This window comes from Penicillium roqueforti (genome assembly GCF_015533775.1).
Source record: "Penicillium roqueforti strain LCP96 04111 chromosome Unknown scaffold_02, whole genome shotgun sequence".
NCBI classification, from domain to species: domain Eukaryota; kingdom Fungi; phylum Ascomycota; class Eurotiomycetes; order Eurotiales; family Aspergillaceae; genus Penicillium; species Penicillium roqueforti.
The window spans coordinates 363,134-387,403 of record NW_024067566.1 but is presented as its reverse complement, the minus strand read 5'-3'; the positions used below and the strand labels follow the sequence as shown (position 1 = coordinate 387,403).

General features: G+C 49.0%; 13 protein-coding genes across 13 annotated transcripts; 6 read left to right on the top strand and 7 right to left on the bottom strand.

Moving 5' to 3' along the window:
- Positions 1–250: 250 nt before the first annotated feature.
- LCP9604111_1602 (uncharacterized protein) lies at positions 251–1,483 on the bottom strand (the record flags this gene model as incomplete). Its single annotated transcript, XM_039068987.1, has 2 exons — positions 251–627; positions 694–1,483. 2 exons carry the CDS (start codon positions 1,481–1,483, stop codon positions 251–253), a joined length of 1,167 nt encoding a protein of 388 aa, XP_038931729.1.
- A 134-nt stretch (positions 1,484–1,617) lies between these two features.
- LCP9604111_1601 (prephenate dehydratase PHA2) lies at positions 1,618–2,633 on the top strand (the record flags this gene model as incomplete). The annotated part of the gene is made up of 2 exons (XM_039068986.1): positions 1,618–1,671; positions 1,734–2,633. The coding sequence occupies 2 exons, from the start codon at positions 1,618–1,620 to the stop codon at positions 2,631–2,633; spliced, it is 954 nt and encodes a 317-aa protein (XP_038931728.1).
- Positions 2,634–2,957: 324 nt separating this feature from the next.
- On the bottom strand, positions 2,958–5,350 carry LCP9604111_1600 (translation termination factor eRF1; the record flags this gene model as incomplete). Its single annotated transcript, XM_039068985.1, has 12 exons — positions 2,958–3,103; positions 3,158–3,238; positions 3,325–3,331; positions 3,387–3,409; positions 3,465–4,143; positions 4,196–4,567; positions 4,628–4,677; positions 4,730–4,904; positions 4,961–4,971; positions 5,078–5,082; positions 5,136–5,233; positions 5,306–5,350. The coding sequence occupies 12 exons, from the start codon at positions 5,348–5,350 to the stop codon at positions 2,958–2,960; spliced, it is 1,692 nt and encodes a 563-aa protein (XP_038931727.1).
- A 518-nt stretch (positions 5,351–5,868) lies between these two features.
- LCP9604111_1599 (putative transporter) lies at positions 5,869–8,011 on the top strand (the record flags this gene model as incomplete). Its single annotated transcript, XM_039068982.1, has 6 exons — positions 5,869–6,017; positions 6,074–7,047; positions 7,097–7,225; positions 7,278–7,375; positions 7,425–7,591; positions 7,642–8,011. The coding sequence occupies 6 exons, from the start codon at positions 5,869–5,871 to the stop codon at positions 8,009–8,011; spliced, it is 1,887 nt and encodes a 628-aa protein (XP_038931726.1).
- Positions 8,012–8,066: 55 nt separating this feature from the next.
- LCP9604111_1598 (25S rRNA (adenine2142-N1)-methyltransferase) lies at positions 8,067–8,918 on the bottom strand (the record flags this gene model as incomplete). Its single annotated transcript, XM_039068981.1, has 1 exon — positions 8,067–8,918. The coding sequence occupies one exon, from the start codon at positions 8,916–8,918 to the stop codon at positions 8,067–8,069; it is 852 nt and encodes a 283-aa protein (XP_038931725.1).
- Positions 8,919–9,273: 355 nt separating this feature from the next.
- LCP9604111_1597 (60S ribosomal protein uL23) lies at positions 9,274–10,173 on the top strand (the record flags this gene model as incomplete). The annotated part of the gene is made up of 4 exons (XM_039068980.1): positions 9,274–9,298; positions 9,591–9,670; positions 9,743–10,029; positions 10,086–10,173. The coding sequence occupies 4 exons, from the start codon at positions 9,274–9,276 to the stop codon at positions 10,171–10,173; spliced, it is 480 nt and encodes a 159-aa protein (XP_038931724.1).
- A 729-nt stretch (positions 10,174–10,902) lies between these two features.
- On the bottom strand, positions 10,903–11,322 carry LCP9604111_1596 (Tim10/DDP family zinc finger protein; the record flags this gene model as incomplete). Its single annotated transcript, XM_039068979.1, has 2 exons — positions 10,903–11,078; positions 11,223–11,322. The coding sequence occupies 2 exons, from the start codon at positions 11,320–11,322 to the stop codon at positions 10,903–10,905; spliced, it is 276 nt and encodes a 91-aa protein (XP_038931723.1).
- Positions 11,323–11,631: 309 nt separating this feature from the next.
- On the top strand, positions 11,632–12,218 carry LCP9604111_1595 (BUD31 family protein; the record flags this gene model as incomplete). Its single annotated transcript, XM_039068978.1, has 3 exons — positions 11,632–11,803; positions 11,879–12,009; positions 12,075–12,218. 3 exons carry the CDS (start codon positions 11,632–11,634, stop codon positions 12,216–12,218), a joined length of 447 nt encoding a protein of 148 aa, XP_038931722.1.
- A 694-nt stretch (positions 12,219–12,912) lies between these two features.
- Positions 12,913–15,021, bottom strand: LCP9604111_1594 (forkhead box transcription factor; the record flags this gene model as incomplete). The annotated part of the gene is made up of 1 exon (XM_039068977.1): positions 12,913–15,021. The coding sequence occupies one exon, from the start codon at positions 15,019–15,021 to the stop codon at positions 12,913–12,915; it is 2,109 nt and encodes a 702-aa protein (XP_038931721.1).
- A 2,217-nt stretch (positions 15,022–17,238) lies between these two features.
- LCP9604111_1593 (aspartate kinase) lies at positions 17,239–19,008 on the bottom strand (the record flags this gene model as incomplete). The annotated part of the gene is made up of 4 exons (XM_039068976.1): positions 17,239–17,336; positions 17,429–18,678; positions 18,749–18,829; positions 18,881–19,008. 4 exons carry the CDS (start codon positions 19,006–19,008, stop codon positions 17,239–17,241), a joined length of 1,557 nt encoding a protein of 518 aa, XP_038931720.1.
- Positions 19,009–20,613: 1,605 nt separating this feature from the next.
- LCP9604111_1592 (C78 family peptidase) lies at positions 20,614–22,269 on the top strand (the record flags this gene model as incomplete). The annotated part of the gene is made up of 6 exons (XM_039068975.1): positions 20,614–21,123; positions 21,174–21,641; positions 21,692–21,723; positions 21,773–21,927; positions 21,981–22,185; positions 22,233–22,269. 6 exons carry the CDS (start codon positions 20,614–20,616, stop codon positions 22,267–22,269), a joined length of 1,407 nt encoding a protein of 468 aa, XP_038931719.1.
- A 234-nt stretch (positions 22,270–22,503) lies between these two features.
- LCP9604111_1591 (nucleoside triphosphates FAP7) lies at positions 22,504–23,193 on the top strand (the record flags this gene model as incomplete). The annotated part of the gene is made up of 3 exons (XM_039068974.1): positions 22,504–22,686; positions 22,789–22,937; positions 22,992–23,193. 3 exons carry the CDS (start codon positions 22,504–22,506, stop codon positions 23,191–23,193), a joined length of 534 nt encoding a protein of 177 aa, XP_038931718.1.
- Positions 23,194–23,276: 83 nt separating this feature from the next.
- LCP9604111_1590 (non-canonical purine NTP pyrophosphatase) lies at positions 23,277–24,122 on the bottom strand (the record flags this gene model as incomplete). The annotated part of the gene is made up of 6 exons (XM_039068973.1): positions 23,277–23,342; positions 23,402–23,463; positions 23,524–23,560; positions 23,618–23,762; positions 23,823–23,896; positions 23,952–24,122. 6 exons carry the CDS (start codon positions 24,120–24,122, stop codon positions 23,277–23,279), a joined length of 555 nt encoding a protein of 184 aa, XP_038931717.1.
- Between the last annotated feature and the right edge of the window lie 148 nt (positions 24,123–24,270).

Genomic DNA, 24,270 nt, shown 5'->3' with positions numbered 1-24,270 from the left:
GTGTGGTTGAAGAAAGAAAGAGAAGGACAGGTGGAAGGAAAAAGGTGTGCAAATCTAACTTCGGGGGAGTTTCTCCGATATCCGTTGTTTACGTAACTACCTTGTATCCATCGACGGATTGATTGTTCTATCTGCTTCGACAGCTTCGCACTCCTAGCTGTTACTATTATTTCAAGATATTTCCCGGAAAGATATCGTTCGGATGTGCTGTCGCATTGAATAATGTATAATTGTGGAATATAATTGGGTATCATTCCGACCTCGTCCGTGCAGTACCCCGAACAGCCAATCCTCCATCTGGACCTTCAATCCATACATCCCAAGCCCCAGTGTCATTTTTAGGCTTGCCACAGATCACCAGCTCCTGTTCAACAAAAAGAGGCGCTATATTCTTATATTCAAAGGTACTGATGCAGAGATTCAATCTACTCAGCTGTTGCTGAAGCACACTCAGCATAAGCGTGAGTGTCAACGGACCGTGCACCAAAAGATTTGGGTATCCCTCCTGGTTCTGAGTATAGCCCTTGTCAAGGTGGATAGAATGAGCATTGAAAGTCAGCGCGGAGAATCGGAATAGCAGTGCCTTAGTAGGTATGAGGGCATGGCGGAATGTCGCATCGGAAGGAGCTTCATTGCGCCAGAATCATTAGTACATTTGACATCATAGTCAAGGGTTGGAAAGTATATCCTCACGTTTCACAGTCCTGACAGGCTTTCCGAATTGCGCTTTATCGGCTTCGATTTGAGCGCTGGTCTTTAGGCGCATGAAAATGAGGTCCCGGTTCTCAATGACTGACGATTCCCCCGCATCGTCTTCGTTCTCTTTCCATACCCGGTCCCAGGTCTGGTCGGCGGTTTCTTGTTCGGGAACATTGCCGACGCGACGCTCGATGGTGACAATCACTTTCTCGTCCCCCTCGCGGCCTTTCACTGTCACATTGCGAATGGATTCTATGCAGACTGCGCGGCTGCCATCCAGAGGCGGACTGCGCACAGGGAATCTTAGATTTCCACCTGCCCAAAGGCGCCGATTAAATGGTTCGCCCGGCGTGTGTAGCGTATCTGTGCAGTCCGGGAGTAGTTGGGACAAGGTCACCTGCGGCGGGAAGTAGATTAAGTGATGACCGGCCGGGAGTGGGGACGGATTCTGTAATGACGGTAAAGTCGCATAATCCGAGGAGCCCTGGGATTGTGGAAGAAGATCTCGGAGTGTAAGGTTCAGGAGATGCGAGGGTTGGGGGTGCAGATAATCGTAAGTCAACGGAAGTTTCCTTGTGGTCAGTTCATGATGCAACCGCTCGGAGAGCGAGGAGTAAGCTCGATATGCATGACGCCCGCCTCGAAAAGAGACCAAGGGCCGGAGTGGATTTGTCTTCATGAGCAAAGACACCGACTCCAGTGCTGAATTGGGCGATTTGATAATCGCAAGTTCACTTGAAGCAATAGATTCATCCCGCGTTTGATTTGTTTGTCTGTCGCTCATTGCGGGATTCAGCCACACCGCTCGCAGATCCGATGTCGCCTGTCGATGAGATGACAAGCCGAATATTGATTTGATTTGATTTCAATAGGTCCAGCTCAATAAGCACGGAGAAACCTATCCATACCACAATCACAATGGCTCGCCTGAAAGTCGCCTTCCTAGGTCCGCTGGGGTCTTTTTCGCACCAGGTACAAATTTATCCCATATCCCTGCAAATGCAACTTAGCTTGATGATTGATCCTTGCTATAGGCTGCCGCAGAGTCTTTTTGCAACCTACCCGCCGATCTACAACCTGAAGTCTCATTCCCAGATGCCTTCGCCGCTCTCCAAAAGAAAGAAGTTGACTATGCCGTGATTCCGTGCGAGAACTCAACCAATGGCTCTGTAATGCAGACATTGGACCTCCTGGCAGACCGGAATGGTTTATATAAAGACGTGAAAGTCTGCGGAGAATATTACTTGACAGTGCACCACTGCCTAATGGTGCGCAAGGGCACATACCCCGGTGGTTGGGCAGACTACGACGGCTCGATAACCAAGCTATACACACACTCGCAGGCATGGGGCCAGTGCGAAAGTTTCCTGACCAAATATTTCAAGGGTGTCGAGAGACAGGACGTCACATCCACATCCAAGGCAGCGGAGATCGTCTCCAAGGAGACAACGGAGCGAGGCGCTGCCATTGCCAATCGCTTTGCGGCAGAACAACACGGGACGGACATTCTCGTGGAAAACATCGAGGACAGAGCGGACAATACGACCCGTTTTCTGATCTTCAGAAATGTGCGCGATGAGCGGACTGCCCAGGCCGAGCTCGGGCTGCCGAACCCGCCTACGGTGGAAGGCGAGCCTGCCCTTGAAGCCACGCACAAGACTTTGATTACTTTCACGATTGATCATTCATCTCCCGGTGCATTGGCAAATGCGCTGTTGATCTTTAAGGCTCATGGCTTGAATCTTACGAGCATTAACACGAGGCCGAGTCTAAAGAAGTCGTGGCAGTATATCTTTTTCGTTGAGTGTGGATGGACACCCTCGGATTTGAACAAAGAGGCAGTCCACAAAGCCCTCGATGATTTGCGTCAAGTCACTGAGACATGTAAGGATTTGGGGACCTGGAAAGATCAGCTAAGGTCAAGCAATGCTTGACTGACTGATCGGTCTTTTGCTTGAGAGCAAGGCATTGACGATTTTGCAAGCGCACTGAGAACGTTATGTCATATGTTGCAGATATCCGATTTACTATACGAATAAATGAAACAAAAATGTACGCACTGTCGATGATATGGACAAAGTGTACATATACCGCAAGATAAAACAGAAAACTTAATAAGAATAAATAGCACCTTCTATCACCTATCGGGTGCTTTTTTTTTTTTAACGAGCAAATAACGAGCGAAGTACCAGAAAATGCCATTCAGAGATGAAACGACAGAACTGGCGGGGACATAAAACAATCCAACGCCGTCCGGCTTACATAGAGTAAGCAGTGCAAGCAGCGGTGGACGACCAAACGTTGCAGATTACTGCACCCAACCTTTCAAATTGCAATTTAAACCTCTTCTTCATCTCAGACACTGAGGCGAGCTCAGTGTGCGTATCTTGGAGCTTGGACGACACTGTACACGAACATTAGAGCTAAACCTGGGTGATAGCCTAGCTGGATGTCTCACCTCTGAGCAGCTTCACGGGGCGTGGACCAGGCCTTTTTTGGTTATCCTTCACGGATGCCTTAGTTCCATCGCGGGAGCCGCCTGTATGATCCACAGGGCGAGCCGTCAAAAGACTCGCCGCGGGAGCTTCTGGCCGTTCATCCTCGCTCTCTGCGAGGGGGCAATACCGTCAATCTGTAGAGGTTCTTGTTAACATACACATAGAAAACGGAAAACTGGAAGAACATACCATCGTAGAACTCGTCATCGTCGCTGTGATCGGCAAGCTGTTCAAAGTTGACCTTGTATCGGAGAATGGCACCGATACCACCGAAACCCTTGACGAACTGGTTTCCTTCGCCGGATCGATCAGACACGAACTCCAGGTTGGCACCAAAGTCCTTGTAGGCCTCGGCAAGCCATTCGAGGAAAGAGCCTGACTCGACAACCTCCATATCCATTCCGGTTTCCTTGTCTTGGAAGATATCCTTGTTGGCTTCCTGGGCCTTAGTCGTGTGGACGATCACCTGAGCGCCTGCGGAGTTCTTCATGACCCAGCGAGTGATTTCCAAGTTCTCGTGGACGATCAAGATTTCGGCTGCACCAAGCTCCATTGCCTTGAGGGTATCTTCAATACCATAGCAGACCTTGCCGGTGTCTTGGCTGATCTCCTGGAAGTACTGGTTGATAAGCTTCTTCTCCTGAACGAACTTGACGTTGCTCAGGGTCTCGCCAGCCAATTCGATGGCCTGGTTGAAACCGTTCTCGCCACCGTAGGAAACATCGACAATCTTGATAACCTTGGATTGCAGACGACCATCGAACAGGTCGGACTGGTTAAGATCGTTCTTGAAATCGGCGGAACCAGCCAACACAATACCGGCGACATTGGGCTTGTCGTTGGTGATGTAGTTCTGAACAGCCAATTCGGCGATCTTGCGCACGTAGTTGTGGCGCTTTTCCTCACGGAGACGCGAGAAACGCAGCGCAGATTGACCACCACGGCCCTGTATGGATCAGTATGGATGAATATCGTAATCAATCAGTCGGGACACTCACGTGCTTCTTGGGCAGATCAACGGTGAGACGCTGAAGGATCTCACGGGTGTTGCCACTGAGAGTACCGAACAAAGTACCGTTACCGTCCATGACAATGAAACCGAACTTCTGATCGGCCTCGAGAAGCTCACTCAATGCCTCGGTGTGGAACTTGTTGTCACACAGGTAGAGGGATGTGTTGATGGGCTTGAAAGGTTCGAAGTCGATGTTAATCTTGCGCTCCTTTCCTTCCGAGGTGATAATTTCACCACAGTACACGACCAGTCCATTGGGAGGGACCTTGTTGTAGAGCTTCAGACGCTGCTGAGTAGACGTAATGGCCGACAGCACGGAGAGTCGGTTCACTCGAGATTTAATGTTGGAGGCGGTACCCTATTGTGCGATTAGGCGACGGTCGGCGCAGACAGATCAGAGGGATATGGTTTCACGTACATACTCTTCAGCCAACATCTTGGCTGCTCTGCTAACCTGATCCTTGGGGGCTGAATTGGCATATTAGCGGCGACCATAAGTGACGGGGTTGGGGCAGCGCACGGATAATGAGCGAAATCATGGAGGTTCCATTTCCACGAGCGGCTTCAAGACGCTTGATCAGCTTCTTGACCTTCCAGATCTCAATATTCTTCTCAGCTTCGTTCGGCGGAGGAGCGCTCATCTTGGCGAGGCGACAGTTGATCAGGGGAAGAGTTATCGGAGGCCCTGCAGACGCCTGAAGATTTGGTCAGTAAAGTGGGCGGGAGTCGGCGAACAAAGATTTAGGCTTGCCTGTTTTACACCTAAGATCAGTTAGTAGGTGCGAAAAAAAAGAAAAAAAAAGAGTGAAAAGTGAATATTGGTGTTTTCTTCTTAATACTCATAGATTCAACCACGGAGAGTACATACCTTTACTGAAGATGACGTTCAGAAGCGACAGCAAATTTCCTCGTGGGGTTGGACATACATCCGTGGACAAGTTTGTTCGAGGGGTCGGCTGGCACGCTGAGGTAAGCCAGGGCTACCCCCAGGGCGTGACGTATTTGGTACTTGCCGGGTTGTGGCCTAAGACCGGGTGATCAGGTACAGGTACATTGTTCTTTTATACATGTCCTTCTGCTACTTTCGGCTATGTACATGTGTAGTACTATCTATATATAGGTATATATTGCATGATAGCATGTTACAGAGTAATAGGCGAGTATCTACGGAGTCCTCCGTATGGATACCACTTCTGGCTTTGCATAGTATGCGAAACATGTGCAATACATTATCTTTCTTATGTTTCGTATATACTGGACTTTTCTAAAACACGATGTTAGGTCCTAGGAAAGTGACATCCATATGGCCTGATATCACTGCCTCATACAGAGGAACCACAGAAATGATATATCCTGTCTACAGATTCCAACTGCCCATTCAATTAGTCACATACAAATCTCGAGCTTATCAAATCTCTGGGATCCGCACCCCACACCAGCGGAAGCTCTTTCGACGCTAAGCTCTTTTCAATATCGAAAGGTCGCTCTCGCCTCTTATCTTTCTCTGGGAGCTATCTCCATGTGATAAGTGAGGGGAGTTTTTCCTTTCCTTGGTCTTGACTTTCCTTCCTGCACTTCACCTCGGGAACTCCCAACTTGGAATCCTCATATATCTCTTGGGTCGCTGCTCTACTACTATCGTGTTGGTAACCGGAAAATATGTCGAGGGCTGGAACAGATCAAGATCACGACAGTGAACCGGTATATGGCTCACGGAGGATACCGATTGCGACACCGAGCTCCCACGATCATGGCCATCTAGATGGTAGTCCGACCGCCGCCGATTCGGAGACCGGCGGTAGACAGAGGTATGTGATTTCTGTTGTTGAAAAAGCTAGACCGTTAGGCTCATTACTTTGCGCAGGTCGTCGTCCTACTCAATTCGAGTCCGCCAAGCGGGGGGCCCCAACAGTATAGACAACTTCGCGCGGTCTTGGCAGAGAGCCGCGGCCTTCCCAGAGGTCCTCCCACGGCGGTTGTCGTTTGTCTCTGCGCAACCGCAATCGGACGATGAATTTGCCGTTGCCACTGGCCAAGCATATGTACCAAGAAGCTTCCCATCCTGGGGTCGGCACTCGGACGTGGACCGGCCTCTGCTTCAGGACTCGGACTCGGACCAGGATGATGGAGACTCACGAGCGCCTGGATCTCCCAGGAGGGCACTACCTAGTGCTGGGCTGCTTGCTTCGTCGTTTGATAGAGCTTTTGCGACATCGTATGGCACCATCTCCTCACGGATGAGTGATTCCACGCGGAGGAATGCGATTCAATTCCACCGAGAGCAGCATCCCCATGTGCATGTAGATGGGACTGAAGATTTGGATGCGGGCCCATTACTTGTCAAGCATGTCCAACAGGAAGATGGCACCCAGGTGAATATCATCGTTGGGCAATCTACCCTTCCGCAGACCATCTTCAACTCGGTCAATGTGTTGATTGGTATCGGTTTGTTGAGTCTTCCGTTGGCGATGAAGCATGCCGGGTGGGGGTTGGGATTGGTATTTCTTGTCTTCTCGGCAGTTACCACTTCCTATACAGCCAAGGTGCTGGCTAAATGTCTGGATGTCGACCAGACCGTTGTGACGTATGCCGATCTTGCTTATATCAGTTTCGGGCAACATGCCCGTTTGGTTACAAGTTTCCTCTTCTGCTTGGAACTTTTAGGAGCATGTGTGGCGCTGGTTGTGCTCTTTTCAGACAGTTTATATGCCCTGGTGCCAGGACTGAGCATCCTCCAATGGAAGATCGTGTGTGGAGTTGTGCTTCTTCCGCTCAACTTCCTGCCCCTACGATTCCTGAGTATTACCAGCATATTGGGTATAATTTCGTGCACATCAAGTAAGTCCTCTTCCGAGCCGTGCTGATAGATGGAACTGACATTCGAAAGTCGTGATACTCATTTGCATCGATGGCTTCATTAAGCCAGATGCACCGGGCTCCTTGCGGCAGCCAGCTAAGACATTCCTCTTCCCTGAAAACTGGGCTACCGTCCCTCTGAGTTTTGGTCTCATTATGTGTGAGTGAAGGACAGAAAGGAATCGTGATCATGAGGCTAACTTGTTAAAAAGCACCTTGGGGTGGCCACGGCGTCTTCCCTAACATCTACAGAGATATGAGGCATCCTCAGAAATACGGGAAGAGTCTTCGGGTGACCTATCTGTTTACAGTAAGAACATCAAGTCCCAGGATGAAGTTCAATTCTAACGAGTTGACAGTTTATTTTGGACTGCTCAATGGCGATCATTGGCTGGCTAATGTTTGGCGATGGCGTCCGCGACGAAATCACTGCGAACATTCTCACGGTCACCAGTTACCCACAGGCCCTATCCGTTTGCATTGTAGTTTTCATCTCAATCATCCCCCTCACGAAAGTGCCCTTGAAGTGAGTCTAACGTCTTCACTACTTCTCGGACATTGCTGACAAGTATATAGTGCTCGGCCTCTTGTGGCTACAATGGAAGTTCTTTGTGGACTCGGAGGGGGCCATGTTCTTGCTGAAAACAGCTCAGGAACACGGCAAAGGATCGCACGGGCAATGGTGCGCGTTTTTATAGTGGCCATGATTGTTGTTTTGGCGGTCATCTTCCCGGCTTTCGACCGTATCATGGCTTTCTTGGGGTCATTCTTGTGCTTCACGATCTGTATCATCTTCCCTCTTGCATTTCATCTCAAGATCTTTGGAAAAGAGATCGGTCGAGGCGAGTACATCCTTGATTGGATTCTGCTCATCGTCTCCTCGATATTGGCAGCCGTGGGTACTGTCTTCGCCTTCTTACCGCAAGACATGCTCTCTGCAAAGTAGTTTCCACTTGCAGCATTACACGGAGTATAATAGCATTTTTTTTTCGCGCAGATAATCACTTTTTGTTGAGAATAACGGCGAAATTGTTTCTTGTTTTGCCAGACCTCAACTCTTCCTTCTTAAAAGCCTTAGGCGAGTAGGTACCAGTGTGTTCCCAGAGATGGAAGACCAGCTTTGAAGTCCGCTTGCTTTGCGTTAGACGGAAGCCCAGGCAAGCCATGATTTCCCCTAATCTTCCCTCGTTGAGATAGCGCGAGTTGTCCACGCATGCGATAGGCAATACTAGAAAGAGACTGGGAACAAGTTCAATAGGGCATTTTGACGTCAAGAACTTGACACAACGCTTGAGCATTTCACCGCGTCCCGTAGCATCAGGAACATAGTTGAGCACCAATGACAGACTGATCATGTCGAAACGTTCATCATCACTGGAGGGCAACGGTCGTTCCATGAAATCTTGCTTGAGAATCCCCGGCTCTTGGGAATTCAAATCGATCCGCGTGACATCCAAAGCCGGGTTCGTAGAGCAGGCGTTTTTGGTGCTCAAAGCTCCGACTTCAAGGACCCGGAGCTTTGGAATGTCTTTGTTCCATTGCTTGAGTTGCGGCTTGATCCAGTCGATGAGCACTTTGCTCGAATCTCCACCGCGGTCCATCGACTGGCCTAGCTTACTGGCGATCTGATAACTTTCCAGACCGCCATTAGCTTGGATTTGAGCGTCGATGCTGCTCACTCGGGCTTCGTCCCCGGCGGCTAGAGCTTGAGCCCGGACTTTGAGAAGCCGATGATGAGATCGGATTAGAGTGCGGGTAGCCTTGGCTGAAAGAGCAGCGTCCTTGGATTTTACGATGCGAGGCCGACTATGCGACAACAACAGCGGCCTCTTGGATCGTTTTTGGGGAGCCATGCTTTAATGATCGCGAGGAGTCAGAAAATTAGGATAATAGATTAAGATATCAAGAATACTTTGGTTCTTCAGATCTCTTTGAGGGACAAATATACAAAAAGCAGAGGAGGTCACTGGCATGTGAAGAAAAGCTGTTCAAGAAAATGAGCCAAATACGATGTCAATTCTGATTGGACGGAAAAGTAACCGTACTGTACGACTGTGACTGAAAAATACCAAAAATACCAGACCCAGCGGGCTGCAGGTCACCTGACCCACACACAGCACTAGGGTTTTCGCTAAGCGAAGACCACTCCAAATCCGTTCGACTTTTGACACTGCGATAATCCATCATCGACAGCGACCGACGACAGCCATGGCCCCCTCCGACAACAAGACCGGTATGTTCCAATAACTATGCGCTCTTCCTATTGCGATCGCCGCCTTGCCAATTGTGAATTCGCCGTGTGCACGTGGAGGAAGATATTCGGATTCAAAAAAGTTCGATATTTGGAGATCACCTCGCAAAGAGCCAGAGACGCCAGGGCATATCGCAGAACAAATCTGCATCACAATATGCCTACCGATCTTAGCATCTGCGACTCCGCTTCAGAATCCTCGACCTACTGCAACCACACCGGCAAATTCACAAATAGCAATCCACGGACGAACTTTTGGGAATTTTTTTTTTAGTCCACTTCGCTAACGAAATATTCTCTACAGGCAAGAACAAGGCCAACGCCGCCGCCAAGGCGGTTGCCAAGGGCGCTTCGGTACGTAGCAAAAGATGAAGCAGACCAAAGAAATCCTTTTGGAGCCTATCGCTAACGCGGTTGTGGCAACAGCTTCACAAGTCCCGCAAGGTCCGCACCTCGGCCAGCTTCCACCGCCCCAAGACTCTCCAGCTGTCGCGGTCCCCCAAGTACCCCCGCGTGTCCGTCAACCACGGCCCCGCTCTGGACTTCAACAAGATTGTTCTGTACCCCTTGAACACTGAGAGCGCCATGAAGAAGATCGAGGAGAACAACACCCTCGTCTTCATCGTCAACGTCAAGTCCAACAAGCGCCAGATTAAGCAGGCTCTTAAGAAGCTGTATGATGTTGACACCGTCAAGATCAACACTCTTATCCGGTATGTTCTACCTTTCTGTTGATGTACACGAATCAAAACTAACATATAATCTTTAGCCCTGACGGAACCAAGAAGGCCTTCGCCCGTCTTACCCCCGATGTCGATGCTCTTGACATTGCTGCCACCAAGTTGGCCATTGTCTAAGCGGGGAATGCTCGAAAAGGATTTCTTAGGGTTTTGGCGAACTTTGTTTTACACTGCGGTGGTGCTAAAATACCAGCCGGGCTGAATGATCAAAAAGAACATAACTTGTGAAAGTGAAATGCACGATTCCAAAAGAATCGCCGGACTTGTCGGTCCTGTAATGGCTAAGACATGTTCCAGACCACGTTGTAGTACTGTTGTAGATTTGTGTAGCGTGTATGGCCTAATGGTCTTGTAGTGCGTCGAGACAAGAGCCAAGAGCCAACTTTGCCAATCTTATACATTTGCTTTTCACAAGGTTGGACCTTTGCAGTTAAACCGGTTCCATTATTTGCAAGTCATACCCAGTCCACATGTTATGATTCTTCAACATATGTAACCTAGTCTATATTGCATTTTCTCACAACTCTTCCTATAGTCTAGGGAGATGGTAGCGTCGATGATACACTTTTCTACGAACAACATCCCCACAAATCCGACATATATTGTACAAGACAACATGGTTTAGTTCATAAATCGACACTCTAGTATACAAGTGATGGTTCCACAATCCGTCTATCCATCCATAAACCCCTAAAGAAAAACCCATCCAACCGCCATCGAAGCAAAAAAAAACAGAGCATGACAGGCTCCAACCTAACCAATCTTCATAAAAATGATTGGCATCCATAGACATGCATCCATCCAGACAGCGATCATGGCAGAAACCGAGAACACACAGGTAAACGCTTAGTGGCCGGGGCCGCCGCGCATGTTGTCCAGCTTCGAGAGGATAGCCAGACTGGTATCCATCCACCGGTCAACGCAGTTCTGTGCGCATGACTCCTCAGACTTATCGAGGGTGCCGGAGGTGATCTTGCTGGTGATGCACTTTTCCCAGCACACTTCGTTCAGGTGGTGGACAGCTAGAAAGGGATTGATATTAGCTATGGGTTTGATTCCAGGTGGAATATATTAAGCGCTAGACTCGACTCAAATCCAGGGTATAGAAATCATCAAGTATAGATCTCTTATACGTCCGGATAGAAAGATGGAGATGGACAACTCACTCTGCTGAATGTTGGACTTCTGAGCCTCGTTGGTCAGGACCTGGTTGAGCTCCTTCTTGTCGCTGTCGGTGAGCTTGGTGAGATCGAGCTGTTGTTCCATAATGACGGTATTGTATATGAGATGCGAGTAGCAATTGAAGTGGAATGGGATACGGGCAATGGGAAATAACAGCTGGACGGTAGCTGGACGGATGTCCGCAATTCAAAATCAAAGGCGGTGGGGTGTGGCACAAAAATGACGCGCAGTTTTCCCTATCGATAGCAACTTACGTCCTTCGTTTCAAAGTTCTCATTTAAGAGGAAAAAAAGCACCCTGTCGACACACTGTTAGATCGAAATACGATCGCTTGGAATATCCGCATCACATTTGTCTCATCATCCTCGTCTCATCTGTAATATATCGCCCGCCATGCCTCCGATTCGCACTGCCCGCAATCGCAAACCGCCTCCCGCTGGCTTCGACGATCTCGAAGACACACTGCTGGAATTCAGCAACAAAATGAAGGATGCGGAAAACGCATCGCATGAAGGAAAGAAGAAATATGAGGTCCTCTGGCCCATATTCCAGATCAGTCATCAACGTACGAGTTACTCCTCTCCGCGACATCGAGAAATTAAGTACGGTTTCGCTGACTTGCTGCTACCCCTCTTATTAGGCTCACGATACATCTATGAACTTTACTACGAGAAAGAAGCGATCTCAAAGGAACTATACGATTTCCTGCTCAAGAACAAGTATGCCGATGCCAACTTGATTGCCAAGTGGAAAAAACAGGGCTACGAGAAGGTGAGTAGTTTGCGATTCGAGGGACTTTTATTCAGGAAGTGGACTAAACTAACTGATTCCCCTAGCTGTGTTGTCTGCGCTGTGTCCAAACGAAAGAGACTAATTTCAATTCCACGTGTATCTGTCGAGTGCCCAAGGCTCAGCTCAAGGAGGATCAGACGATTCAGTGTGTCAGCTGTGGCTGTAACGGCTGTGGAAGCAGCGATTAAAAAGGAGGCTGGGGTTGGTCGATGACTGGAGGACTTCAATTTGGCTGGGGACCTCGGGAGGTAGTGGTGGATTGAGGTTGTCCACTACACGCATCCATTGGATTGGGCGTTTCGGTACTATGCATTTCTGTTTCTGTGTTTAATTCTTCTTTAATTACTCTATTGGATCCATTCATCGGGTCAATCATATACCCTCGGCTTGGATGGCTCATGAAACAGTTTGATAAGCAGACAAATAACGACTTTCAATTGCTAACTACATACATTATATCAAGAACGCCTTCAATGCGTATTCCAGTAGTTTCCCATAAAGATAGCCCCAACCCTGATATCCAAATCATAAAAACCATCGCTTGCATGTACATCTTAGCATCGTCATTAATGTCATAACCAGGCCATCCCGGGCTCAGTGGAGGAAATGTCAGAACCGGCTCCATCAGCGCAGCCCAAAAACTCCCAAATAAAACACCCGCCCACAGGACCTTGGAAACATCGTTGAGAACCAACTCCAGGTACAATCCAAAATTCAAGAAACAAAGGTTGCGGGGCGACAAAAGCAGGAGGGCAATAAAGGGACAGTGAGGAGAATGATGCAAGAATCAACAATAAAAGGCAAATCGAACAAGGTGCGTCTCGCAGAGATCTCGACCTGTAAACAAAAAAAGAAAGTACAAATTATGAACTTAAGAGCGCCTTAAAACAAAGTCGTATTGGGGCGGTGACCCAATTGTGGTCGATGAAGCGCCCTGGGCTTCAGAGTGTCGTCCTTGCTCACGCCTCCAATCTTTTGGAAGCCCTGCAAGAGATCAACACCATCGACTTCACCGGGGCTGTCATTGCTCTCATCAAAGAGATGGAATGAGAAGAAATCTTCCTGGCCAGCGTCTCCAAAGCGGCTCGGGTCTGGAAGCTTAGATGGCGACTCGGGGAAAATCGCGGACTTGGAGCGCGACAACGAGGGCATACCCAAACGGGTATTGATATTTACCGAAGTGATGTCCCCAAGAACAGTGGTACCACTGTCGTTCCGCGGGCGTTTGAGTGAGCGCTTCTCGGGAGACCCATAGGATACCTGTGCTGATCCAGGATCCGCAAAAACATCGAAAGAGGTATGGAAATGATCATGAGGAGTATAGGTCTCGTCCTGAAGATTGAAAGCCGGGCTCCAAGGAAGGGCATCTTCAGAAAGGCCCAAATGTTTGATAGGCGAGTTGACCATTTGCTGGATCTTCCGGCGATGGTTTCGCAGATTGGTATTGGGAGAGACAGATGGTGGCGGCCTGGCAGGCTTCTTGAACTTGATGATAGGCGTCAATGGAGGCGGCTGCATGCTCACATACTGACTGCGAAGAGGCGAAGAACCGATCGGGGGGTTGGGGTTTTTGCGGACCACTGGTTGACCAGGGCTGATATCGTGAGATGAGCTGCGCATGCGCGCGATCTCTTCCTCAGCACGGCCGCGCTTGATGCGTGGAGGCTCGATATCCAAATCAGATGTCAAGATATGCCCAGCCTTGTTAGGCCTGAGAGCGGATGACTCCAACGACGAGAAATAACCACTGTCATTTATAGTGATTGACTTGCGCTTGCGCGGGCGAGGCGCGGGGGTAGGGCCAGAGTGAGTGGGGGTTGGAGGGGTACCCTGACGGGCGAATCGGGGAGGAGCGATTGGAGGAGATGACCGAATGGTCTGCGGAGGGGAGGAACGAGGTGGTGCGCGGACCGGAGGAGCAGGAACAACTTCGTCTGCATCATCCTGAAGAGCAGGGTCAGACGCAGGTAATGTTGCATCTGAAGACAAGTCATCTGGAGCCGGTCTGGGTGCAGGCACGTGATGATGTGGCGCGTGATAAGCGGGCTGTGGCGGTACCATCCATGTTGTGGTGCTTGCGGTTTGCGACTGAGGTATAGAATCTCTCTGAGGAGCAGCAGGAAGAGGAAGGCTAGACATTGTGGCACGGCGCACTTGTTTGTCTTTAAGAAATTGGGCTTCCATGCCGGGCTCAATGGCCCAGTAATTACCCTTACCAGGGTCATCCTTGGGTCGCTCTTGCTTAATGAATGCCTTGTTGAGACTGAGATTGTGTCGGATGCTATTCTGCCAACCGGGGTCGCTGTTCTTGTAGTATGTGAAGGTATCGGAGATCCACTTATAAATTTGCGCTAGCGTCAGGCGCCGGTTATTGGCGCGCAGAATTGACATTCCAATCAAGGTAGCATAGCTGTATGGAGGCTTGGTGCCATCATCCTCGACTGGTGGCATGTCGTGGGGTTCGGGTAGATAAGCAGCCGGCGTTTCGCCACGCTTGTGTTTCTTGTTGGATCGCTCCTTGAGAGGCGCAGCCTCCATGAGTGTGCGCTTCATTGGAAGTTTAGATTCATACGACGGCTCTGGGAAGTCCGCGAAACTGTCATTGGATGGCTCTTCTGACAGGTTTTCTTTTGATGATTCAGGATTGACGCTGGAGAATGTGGTGAAGAGGGCAGAATGTGGCATAGAGGTTGTAGAGTAGATGGGGAACGGCGCTTTCTTGGCTGGGGAATCGGTGGTAAACATGGGGGGAGTAGGAGCAGATATGGGAATGAAACCGAGTTTTCCGTGGCGCGAGTGCGAGCCCTGGGGATGGACTCCTTTTGTCGGCGAGGGCCTGTGGGGACCCGAAGGCGGATAGGAAGATGAGTTCTGAATGGGTTGGAGTGGTAGCGGTGAGGGTTGAAGACGGGGCTGCGATCTGATGATCTCCTGGGCTGATGGGGCTAGCACTGAGGAATAGTGTGCGCCCGTAGAACGCGTCGATCCCATAACCTAAATGATAGGGCACCAAGTTGCAATATCACCAATCACCAGAGGGACCATATGACGCGTAAACAGAGTTGGGGGAGAGCGCGACTGTTGAAAACAAGGCCCCCGGCCCAGTTTGCGACAACGAGCGAGCCGTGTCTAGGTGTGACGAGACTGTGCAGAGAATTCCAATTGGACCAATGGTACTCCGTAGATCGAGGAAGCCAATAACCTCAGGCCGTCATGCAGCTTAAACAAGTTGGGCCACAAGGCGCTAAGGCGTCACACTTCCGGGGCACGAATCAAGCCACTGATAACCGATGAAAATGGATGAGATGTGTGATTTGAGATGAGATAACCAATATCCAGATATGGTACGGACTGCTGACGCTGAGGATAGAGGATAGAGAGGATAGAGAAGAGAAGAATACAGGGAAGTACAGGAAAAATGAGTAGAGTAAGACTTGGAAGAGTAAGCCGGGTTTCCTTGAGAGGAAAGAATGGGGTTCTGTGACAAGTAAGAGATATCGTTCAGAATTTCTCTCAGTTTCCTTGTTCACCCTTGGAAGATACTAAATCATTATTATAGAATTCTAGAAATGTTCAATTTTTCCTTCAGCGAAGAAGAAAGGCGGGGGGGAGGAGGAGGAGAGGGAGATCATGGAGTGCGATAGTGCGATGATACCAGTCACGTATTGTCATTATCTCGACGCGTCACGCGTTTTACTATGGGAGGTGGGGCATATCGGGATGGTATCATTCGTATTATCAATTCATATCTTACCAAAGGGGGTCCCCTCCCTTGCTCACATTTTCTAGCGCCGATCTGATCCACCGAGGATGAACGGAAGTATGTCAGGTTTGCATTATTGCTTGGATTATTGAATAGTATATGTTGTATAGTAGTATATTGGAAGCATATAGTGTACAGTATATCTATCTTTAGCTCTTGTCAATACGCTGTCTACAATATACAGAATATACGGAGTGTACTCCGTACTCCGGCATACATCTAGCCCTACAAGTACACGTAGTATCACACCACCAATCTAGACCGAGACACTGTCAATCCAGCATTGGCACCCCAATTGGTCCGGGCCTCCCGGTATGTGGAAGTGTTGATGTAACTCTGAAACGCTCGCTACCTTTCACCCCTTGTTTATCTGCTGTCATGGATCTCCTAACGCCCTTGACTAGTGGCCAATTGCTCTCGGGTGCGTCGAGGGCCAATCAATCTTCCAGGCTGCATCGTACAACGCATGTGCTGCACTCTTGTCTGCAGGTGCCGGAACCTAATAATCCAAACCTACACAGAGTATGGAGTACGAGGACAGAGCAATGAATTGGAACTAGAACGGGGTCTATTGTTCGAATCTAGGAGGTCCCTAGTGTATTTCCCTATGCCCTTGCTTGTATATCAGAGACACCTTGTAACAGATTTCATGCACTTACTCACTCTGTACTGGGTTGCTGGACGAACCATAATCCCTTTACCCAGGCTCTCCTGTTTGCCTTCTTATGAGGGTCCTCGGATCTTTCGCCATGATGCTAACACTCGTCCATTCCAAGCCATTGGAGAATTCAGGGACTCAATGGACCTCGCTTTTAACCAAATAGGTCGTATCCACCCCGCTACAAATACCCAGGAGCTGTCAGGGAAGAAAAGGGTTGTGACAAGGAAGGAGATGTAAAACTAAAGAGGTTAGCCAGTGCGACAGGGCTTCGTGGACAACCCGACAGTAACCCTAGAGCTAACAGACTCCGACTCAAGCGAAGCGACAGAGACACATTAAACGCCTGGCTCCAGCTAGAATCATCACCGATGGTCCTTTCACTGTCGGATCAGGGGGTACAGAGTACGTTGTACTCCGTTCTATTCAGGGCGCAGAAAGGAGGAGGCTACAGTGGAAAGGGACCAAGAAGAAGAAATCTGATATATAAGATGTGTGTGATTGAATATCCCAAAATATAGAGAAAATCATCCCTCATGGAACAATCGCTTCATGACTTCTATTCTAGACGAAAAAAAAAGAACCGGGGAAAATGAAAGCAGAAAACTCCAAGCCCATGCATCACAAAAAAAGAAAGCCCATGCTTGGTTTTCCCAACAAAAGTCGTGTCCTCCTATATTCACGGGGAACTTCGACTTCGGGTGGATGCATAACTTTTTTCTATCAATAAAACCCAAGGGATATCTTAAAACAATGACTTTTTGCTCGATGCGCAAACGTGGGACGCTTAGTCCAGGAAGGTGAACATGCTCGTATGGATGATATTCAGGGCGCGGTCGGCGTCTCGTTCTTCAATGACGCAGGAGATATTGATTTCACTTGCACCTGCGAGGGGGAGAAAAGATCCAGTTAGCCCCAGTCAAGGGTACAAAGGCAGAGCGAGGGGGGCGGGGGAGTGGGGATCATTATTTACTCACCTTGCGAAATCATCTCGATATTCACGCTGTTATCCCCGAGAGTGGTGAACATACGGCCTGCGACCCCAATCATATTCTTCATTTGCTTGCCTACCAGACTGAGAATGGCCATCTCGGGGATGATATCCACAGTTCCGTACTTCTCCAGGTCGTTCAATGCACCCTGGAGATCCTCGTCGATGATCTGATACTCATCCCGTCCGTTTCCATTCAAAAGGGGCAACTCTGAGTGAAGGGCCAAGGACACGTGAACCTCGCTGGTCGAGATCAAATCAATGGATAGGCGCCACTTGTCCAATACGGAGAAAATGCCGGCAAAGAAACCATGCGAGAGCGACCGCTTGTTGGAATGTACGTTGATCACCAGGATATCATGCTTGATTGTGACTGCGGTCGGACGTTTCGGTGTATGCGCGAGAGTTGGACTCCGGGTCCGGAACAAACGTGGATCATGTCCGGGTGTGGTTCTCTCTAGTTCGGCCACAGAGTCGGGGAAAATAATAGTGCCTGCGTTCTTTGGGTTCATGACGTTTTTAATGCGAATAGGGATCCGTGCGCGAATGACTTGCTCCATGGTGAACGGATGAATAACTTCGGATCCATAAAACGTCAATTCGGCGGCTTCGGCGGGGGTAATGGTCGGGAGCAGATGAGCCGTTGGCACTTTACGCGGGTCCGCGGTAAAGATACCATCTACCTCCTTCCAGACCTGCAGCTCTTGGGCGCGAGTTCCGACCGCGACAAGGGCGGCACAGAGATCGGTATATCCACGACCAATCTGATCGAGCAGACCACCGGGGATGGTACCAAAGTACCCAGTCATCACAGGTACTCGATGCCCGCAGGCCGCGACTTTGCTGCCGAAAGCTGCCGCCAGGGTATTATAAAAGTCCTGGTCCAAGCCGTGGGGACCGATGGGGAAATCAATGACTTCTGCAAGATCCACATACTGCGAATCAACCCCGCGGTCTTGTAATTGGGCGGCCATGAGCAGACAGCTCAGCTTCTCGCCGGTACTCATCACCTTGTCCACACAGCGCGCACTGATTTCTCCCAGGGTTTGAGCGGCCTCCAGGAACTTGAGTACTCGTTCGCATTCTCCGGTAATATCCGCAATCACTTGATCCCTTATTTCTACCGATTTCAATTGTTCCTGGGCGACTTGTACATGTTCCAAACGAACAGCCTCCACCAATGTCAGATATTGCCTTGAACGAGGATTTTCAGCGTCCCGCGCTGCCCGCAATAGCCTGGTTGGAAGAAATTGGTGTTAGTATCTCAATACCTCAAGCGTCATATGGCTGCGGAGTAGTGACTCACCGGTTGGTTGTGCCTTCGGCTTTTGTGGAACTGCTTCTCGCGGAACATACGACGGCGACTCTGTTGTTCACGAGACTCGGTCTATACAATTGTCAGTCTCCGTCAAGTCGAAATCGAAAAAGTGCGTCATACTGTACCACCTGCTCAATGATATTGCGCGCAAACTTGCCGACACTCGTGCCGCCGAATTTCTGCACGACCCAATTGCTATGGGCCTGCGTGTTCACTGGCAAATTCGAATTAAGAATGGTGGTATCCATAGTGTCGACCCAAAATAAGTAAAGACAGTGTACAATGTAATGCAAGGGAGTGAGAAGTGGTTTTGGAGGGGGAACCGGCGAAAGCGGAGACCCTAGGAGCCACTTCGGGTTGCATATTTTTTTTTTTGTGACTCAATTGGAAATAGAGTTATGCAGAGAGAGACCGCCTGCCTGTTGCGGCCAGGAACCAACGATGTCGGAGGCCCCACCAATCACGCCATTTTCATATGAAATGTACCTCATTGGGTCTTGGCGGGGTGAATGTTCTTCCGGAGTATATATCAGGACTCGACAATTGATTTCTAGTACTAGTACAGTGATATACTTGAATGGACCATGCTTGAGATTCAGTTGTCCTTGTTGATATTATGATGATTCTGCTGCGCGGTGACCCAAGCCGTCACGTCACGATAGAAATGATTGCGACTTTTCGGAACATGCCAGAAACATCGAGTGGGCATGTTGATCCTCCTGTATACAATTTTATAGTCACAGAAAATAGCCGCAATAGCTATCTGTATGGACATTGCCATACATCTTATGGAGAGAAGAGCCAAAGTAGCCCCATACCTAGATGATTCACGATTTGTCAAAGATCGTTGCCGTTTTTTCCGATTATTTACTTCATCTACCTTGGGGGCAGATTCTGGTTATTTGAACCCAGAGAGCCACGCGGAGAGTAAGATTTCTTAATCTCTTTCCCTACATTGAGAATAGCTATCAGCATATTGCTCAGATCTAGTCGATACCTCATGGCCACTATAGGAAGGAGGCCACGTGCACCAAGTGGCCAAAGGTCCATATTCAAATCCAGGAGCTTGAGCTACGCACTCAGTTTGTTGGAATTCCAGCTTGAGGAAATCTGCGCTCCGGGCAGTTTAACAGCAAGCGAGAGGCGCTAATGGCCAAGCTGAAGAGTTTGAGACCGCGGAGCCTGTAGGTGACTGGAGAATTTCGGATTCTCACCTTCCAGAATAGAATCCCTGAGCAATTCACGATTCCTCGTGCCATCCGGAGGCTCCAGCAGCCCCATTGGTCGTCGCCCGAAAAGAAGACTGAATATCTTGCAGAGAGAGACTTTATAGTCTGGTCTCTAGAGTGTTCGCCTTCCTTGGCATCGTGGAATGATGGGAAATCTGTCAATCCCAGATATTCATGACCACATGGCTCCTATGAAAAGAGGCCAGAAAAAGGCCAAAGAAGTTCAATGCCCACGGCTGTCATGAAGGGAAGCACTTCTCAAAGGCGAGCTGGACCAGTTCGGCTAGGGCTGGGAAGAAAACCGGATCAGAAAGAGGACAAGCAAGAGACCAATAATGATATCTCTTCCAAGGTTCATTAATATATGGAATGAAAGATAATCCAGATTGTATGTTGTATGTTGTGTGTTGCGCATGTGTACGCCGCATGAACTGACAACTCCGCCTAGTGGGTCTCGGCGAACGGGCTGTCTGGCCATTTAGGCATCAAATTAAATCCTTTGTCTATACTTCTGGCTCTTCGTGTAATCAACTTTGGCATTCTTTTTCTCTCTCTGCGTTTTGTACATATACACCTGCTACTCATCTTGGTGTCTGCAGCATCAACCTAACAATTTCCCCTCCAATGTCAGCACTGGACGAAAATTCCATGGCCGACAACAACACCGCCTCATGCCCCTTTTGCACTTTCGCAGACTCCGATGCTAATTTTGTGTCCCAACACATCGAATACTGCCATCCAGAAACAGGGCTAGCTAGTTCCATACAGGATAACCCGCAGGATCTTGCTGGCCAAAACTCAGCTTCACTGCCAGTGAGCCAGGGTGGCGCAGACAAATATGTCGACTGTCCACATGGATGTGGCGAGACAATAGAAATTGCCGAGCTCTCCAGTCACCTGGATCTGCATGTTGCGGAGGGCATGGATGATACTGGGGGCACACCGGCACGCCCAACTACAGACGTACATGGCGATGGGTACTTTGATGATGAAGATTCACTCGACATGCTGAACTCCCACAAAGGAGGCAAGCGTGGGATGCAACGAGACTCCTCGCGAGTAAACACTGCCAAGACACCACGGCCTCACAGTCCCCCAAGGGCAACCAATGCCAACGGGACGAAGAGATTAGGGGTATTTGTCCCAGATTTGCATCTCTGAAGATAAGTACTAACACTATCCAGCGCTCGGAATTGGGTCCGCATGCCCACGAGAAGAAAATGCCCTCATGGCTAAGGAAAATGCTGGAGAAGGGCGGCAGCACATCAAAGCAAACCCAAATCACGTCCGATGGCAAACTCACACGGCGCGAGACAGTAGAAAATGAGACCGACAACTTAATTCCTGTTCTTGCTCGGCTGTGTGAACAGGACAAATCTGTCCAGCGGGCATTATTCTGTAGCCCCAAAGTCCGCCATATCTGCAAGATGCGTCGGGAAGGCGGGTTTTGTGGCTATCGCAATATTCAAATGCTGGTTTCTTGGCTGCAAAAGTCTCGTAGCTTTGGCTATGAGCACTTTCCAAATAAGGGACCAACGATCCTTGAGTTGCAGGATATGATTGAGTCGGCCTGGGATATGGGGTTCAATAGCTCTGGAAGAGCTGAGACAGGGGGTATCAAAAATACGCGCAAGTTTATTGGTACGCCTGAAGTAGGTCTTTTCTCCGTATTGATTATCTGCTATACCTAACGAGTACCTAGGCACAAGCGCTTTTCATGAGTCTAGGAATCCCGTGAGTTATCTAGCCTGCTTCGATTCGATCCCGCTGACCCTATATCTAGATGTGAAGCCCGGAGTCTGTCAGAATCAGGCAACGTTCGGGCCTATGAGGCTCTTTACATTGATGTCGCCGAATATTTCCGATCAGCGTGCTCACCAGACGACGATGCGAAGATCGTTCAGACTGATCTCCCTCCGATATACTTCCAGCATCAAGGTACAACTTTCTGTAACTTTCAAACCTATATACCTCAATCTAACTTGAGCCAGGTCATTCTATGACAATTGTAGGTTTTGAAATCCGAGACAACGGCAGCGCAAATCTGCTGGTATTCGATCCCATGTTCAAGACTTCTCCTGCAATGCAGCGCTTGCTCGGGACGTTTGTCAAGCCCTCAGATCCAACTCGTCTACTTAAAGCATATCGCAGAGGAACGCCTTATCTGCAAAAGTACAAGATATTCGAGCTTCTCAAGTGAGTGATTGTTCAATTCTCATCGTTCTAATGCTAATTGGTACTAGGCTATGTACAACCAGCCCGGAACATGAAGCCGCATAAAATCAAACGATTCCATTAACAATGCATATCATTTGTATCGTGTTAGTCAAATAAAGAACACATAGTTACAAGTTTCTATAAATGTCTTTTATACATTCCAAATGCGGTACCTTACCCCTCCACGATAAGATAGCCGGGAGGAAAATTAGTCCGATGGAATTATTTCATCTGGGGAAACCATTTTCAATCTACAATCTACAATTCCACTTCAAGATCTCTATCCTTTAAGAAACTATGCGCACCTCTCCAAATGTGATCATCACCGGCACCCCCGGCGTGGGGAAGACCGTCCACTGCGAACAACTCGCGCAAGAGATCGGCTTGAAGCACCTATCCATTAACCAGGTCGCAAAGGACCGTGGATGCTTCGATGAATACGACGAGGAATTGAAGACCTGGGTTGTTGACGAGGATAAGGTGAGAATGGTTCCTACAAGCTCTTCTCTTGAACTGGAAGCTCCTCTTCCCACCATTGGTTCAAGACTCAACAATTCACATGCTAATCCATGCGCGATGTAGCTCCTCGATGCCCTCGAAGATGAGATTCCTGATGGCGGTTACTTGATCGACTGGCATGCCTGTGACCTCTTCCCTAAGTCCTGGATCGATCTCGTCGTTGTCCTCCGCTGCCCCACTACAGATGTTCTTTACGACCGACTTTCCTCCCGGTATGACAATCAACCTCGCAACATATCTACGCCGTCAAACTAACCTATTCCAAGGGGCTACCATGAGAAAAAGCTAGAAGAGAACGTCGACGCGGAAATCTTCGGCGTCCTATCAGACGAAGCGCGGGAGGCATTCGACGAAGAGATCGTGGTCGAGTTGAACAGCGAGCAGGATGCAGACGTAGACTCGAACTGCCAGCGGATCGCGCAATGGGTCGATTCGTGGAAGCAATCGCATGCGCAGAATGCGGATTGAGGGAATGCGCCAGGCCATATACAATTCTTGATCTTCGTTTCACATTCTTCTATGGTCTTCTGCAGGCCGAGTTCTATACCCATTTACTGTTGGTCGGCTAGCCAGTGCTGCAACTTCACCAGCGCCTTGTACCGGTGCGAGACCTTGTTCTGTTCGCAGGGCTCTTAGTACATGGCTTTTTTTCACGGGAAAACAAGACCGTTCTTACCTTTTCGTCTTTGTCCATCTCGGCATATGTCTTGCCATTATATTCGAAGATAGCATCCCAGCCTGTCATATATCAGATCTTGATTTTGATTTTCTGCAGACCTCAGTTGGATGTTCACTTACCGAATTTTGCTGGACCTCTGGGCCGCACAATAGTACCCTGTACATCAATCACAATTAGATATATTCAAATTTGAAATGACTGTATTTGCCTCACCTCAGTCCTTCCCTGGAAAATAATCGGCTCTGCGCCAGGGCCCTGGCAAAAGGCAAAGGTACACACAGCTTCGGCAGTTCTGTCCTCGAAGCCATCGAGCATCTTGTTCAAGCCCTCGTGGCCCAGATTCTCCATGAAAGATTTGCTGGCAATCATCAGTACTATTATCACATAGTAAGTAAGCCTTAATATAGCTAAGACATACATGTATGGCCCAGGAAGACCCTTGAGCGCATGGAACTCCAGGGCAGTGTCTTCGGTCAAGGCAGGTCCATTGATCTATTCCCTCGTAAGCAAATGCAATTTCAGCATGAAAAGTCTAGGAAGAAATTACCACTTCGGCGGCGCGTCTGGCCTTCTCTTTGGCGATTTCTTCGATTGTGCCTTGGATCTCGGGGACATCGACCTCCTGGTTGTTCACCTCGATGACCTTACCGAGGATAGCCTGCACCTCGGCGAGCTTGTTTTTGTTGCCGGTGATGAAGTTCAGCGTGGTGATGGCCATTTTGACTGTGTATGGATTTTAGATTGGTAGGTGATGGTATGGGTTGGATGTTGCAAGTCGCAGATAATAGTGTGCCCCACTGTGCTATCGCTGATTGCATATATTGACGGTGCTGGGATTCATACATGTTGGGATCACCTGACCCGAT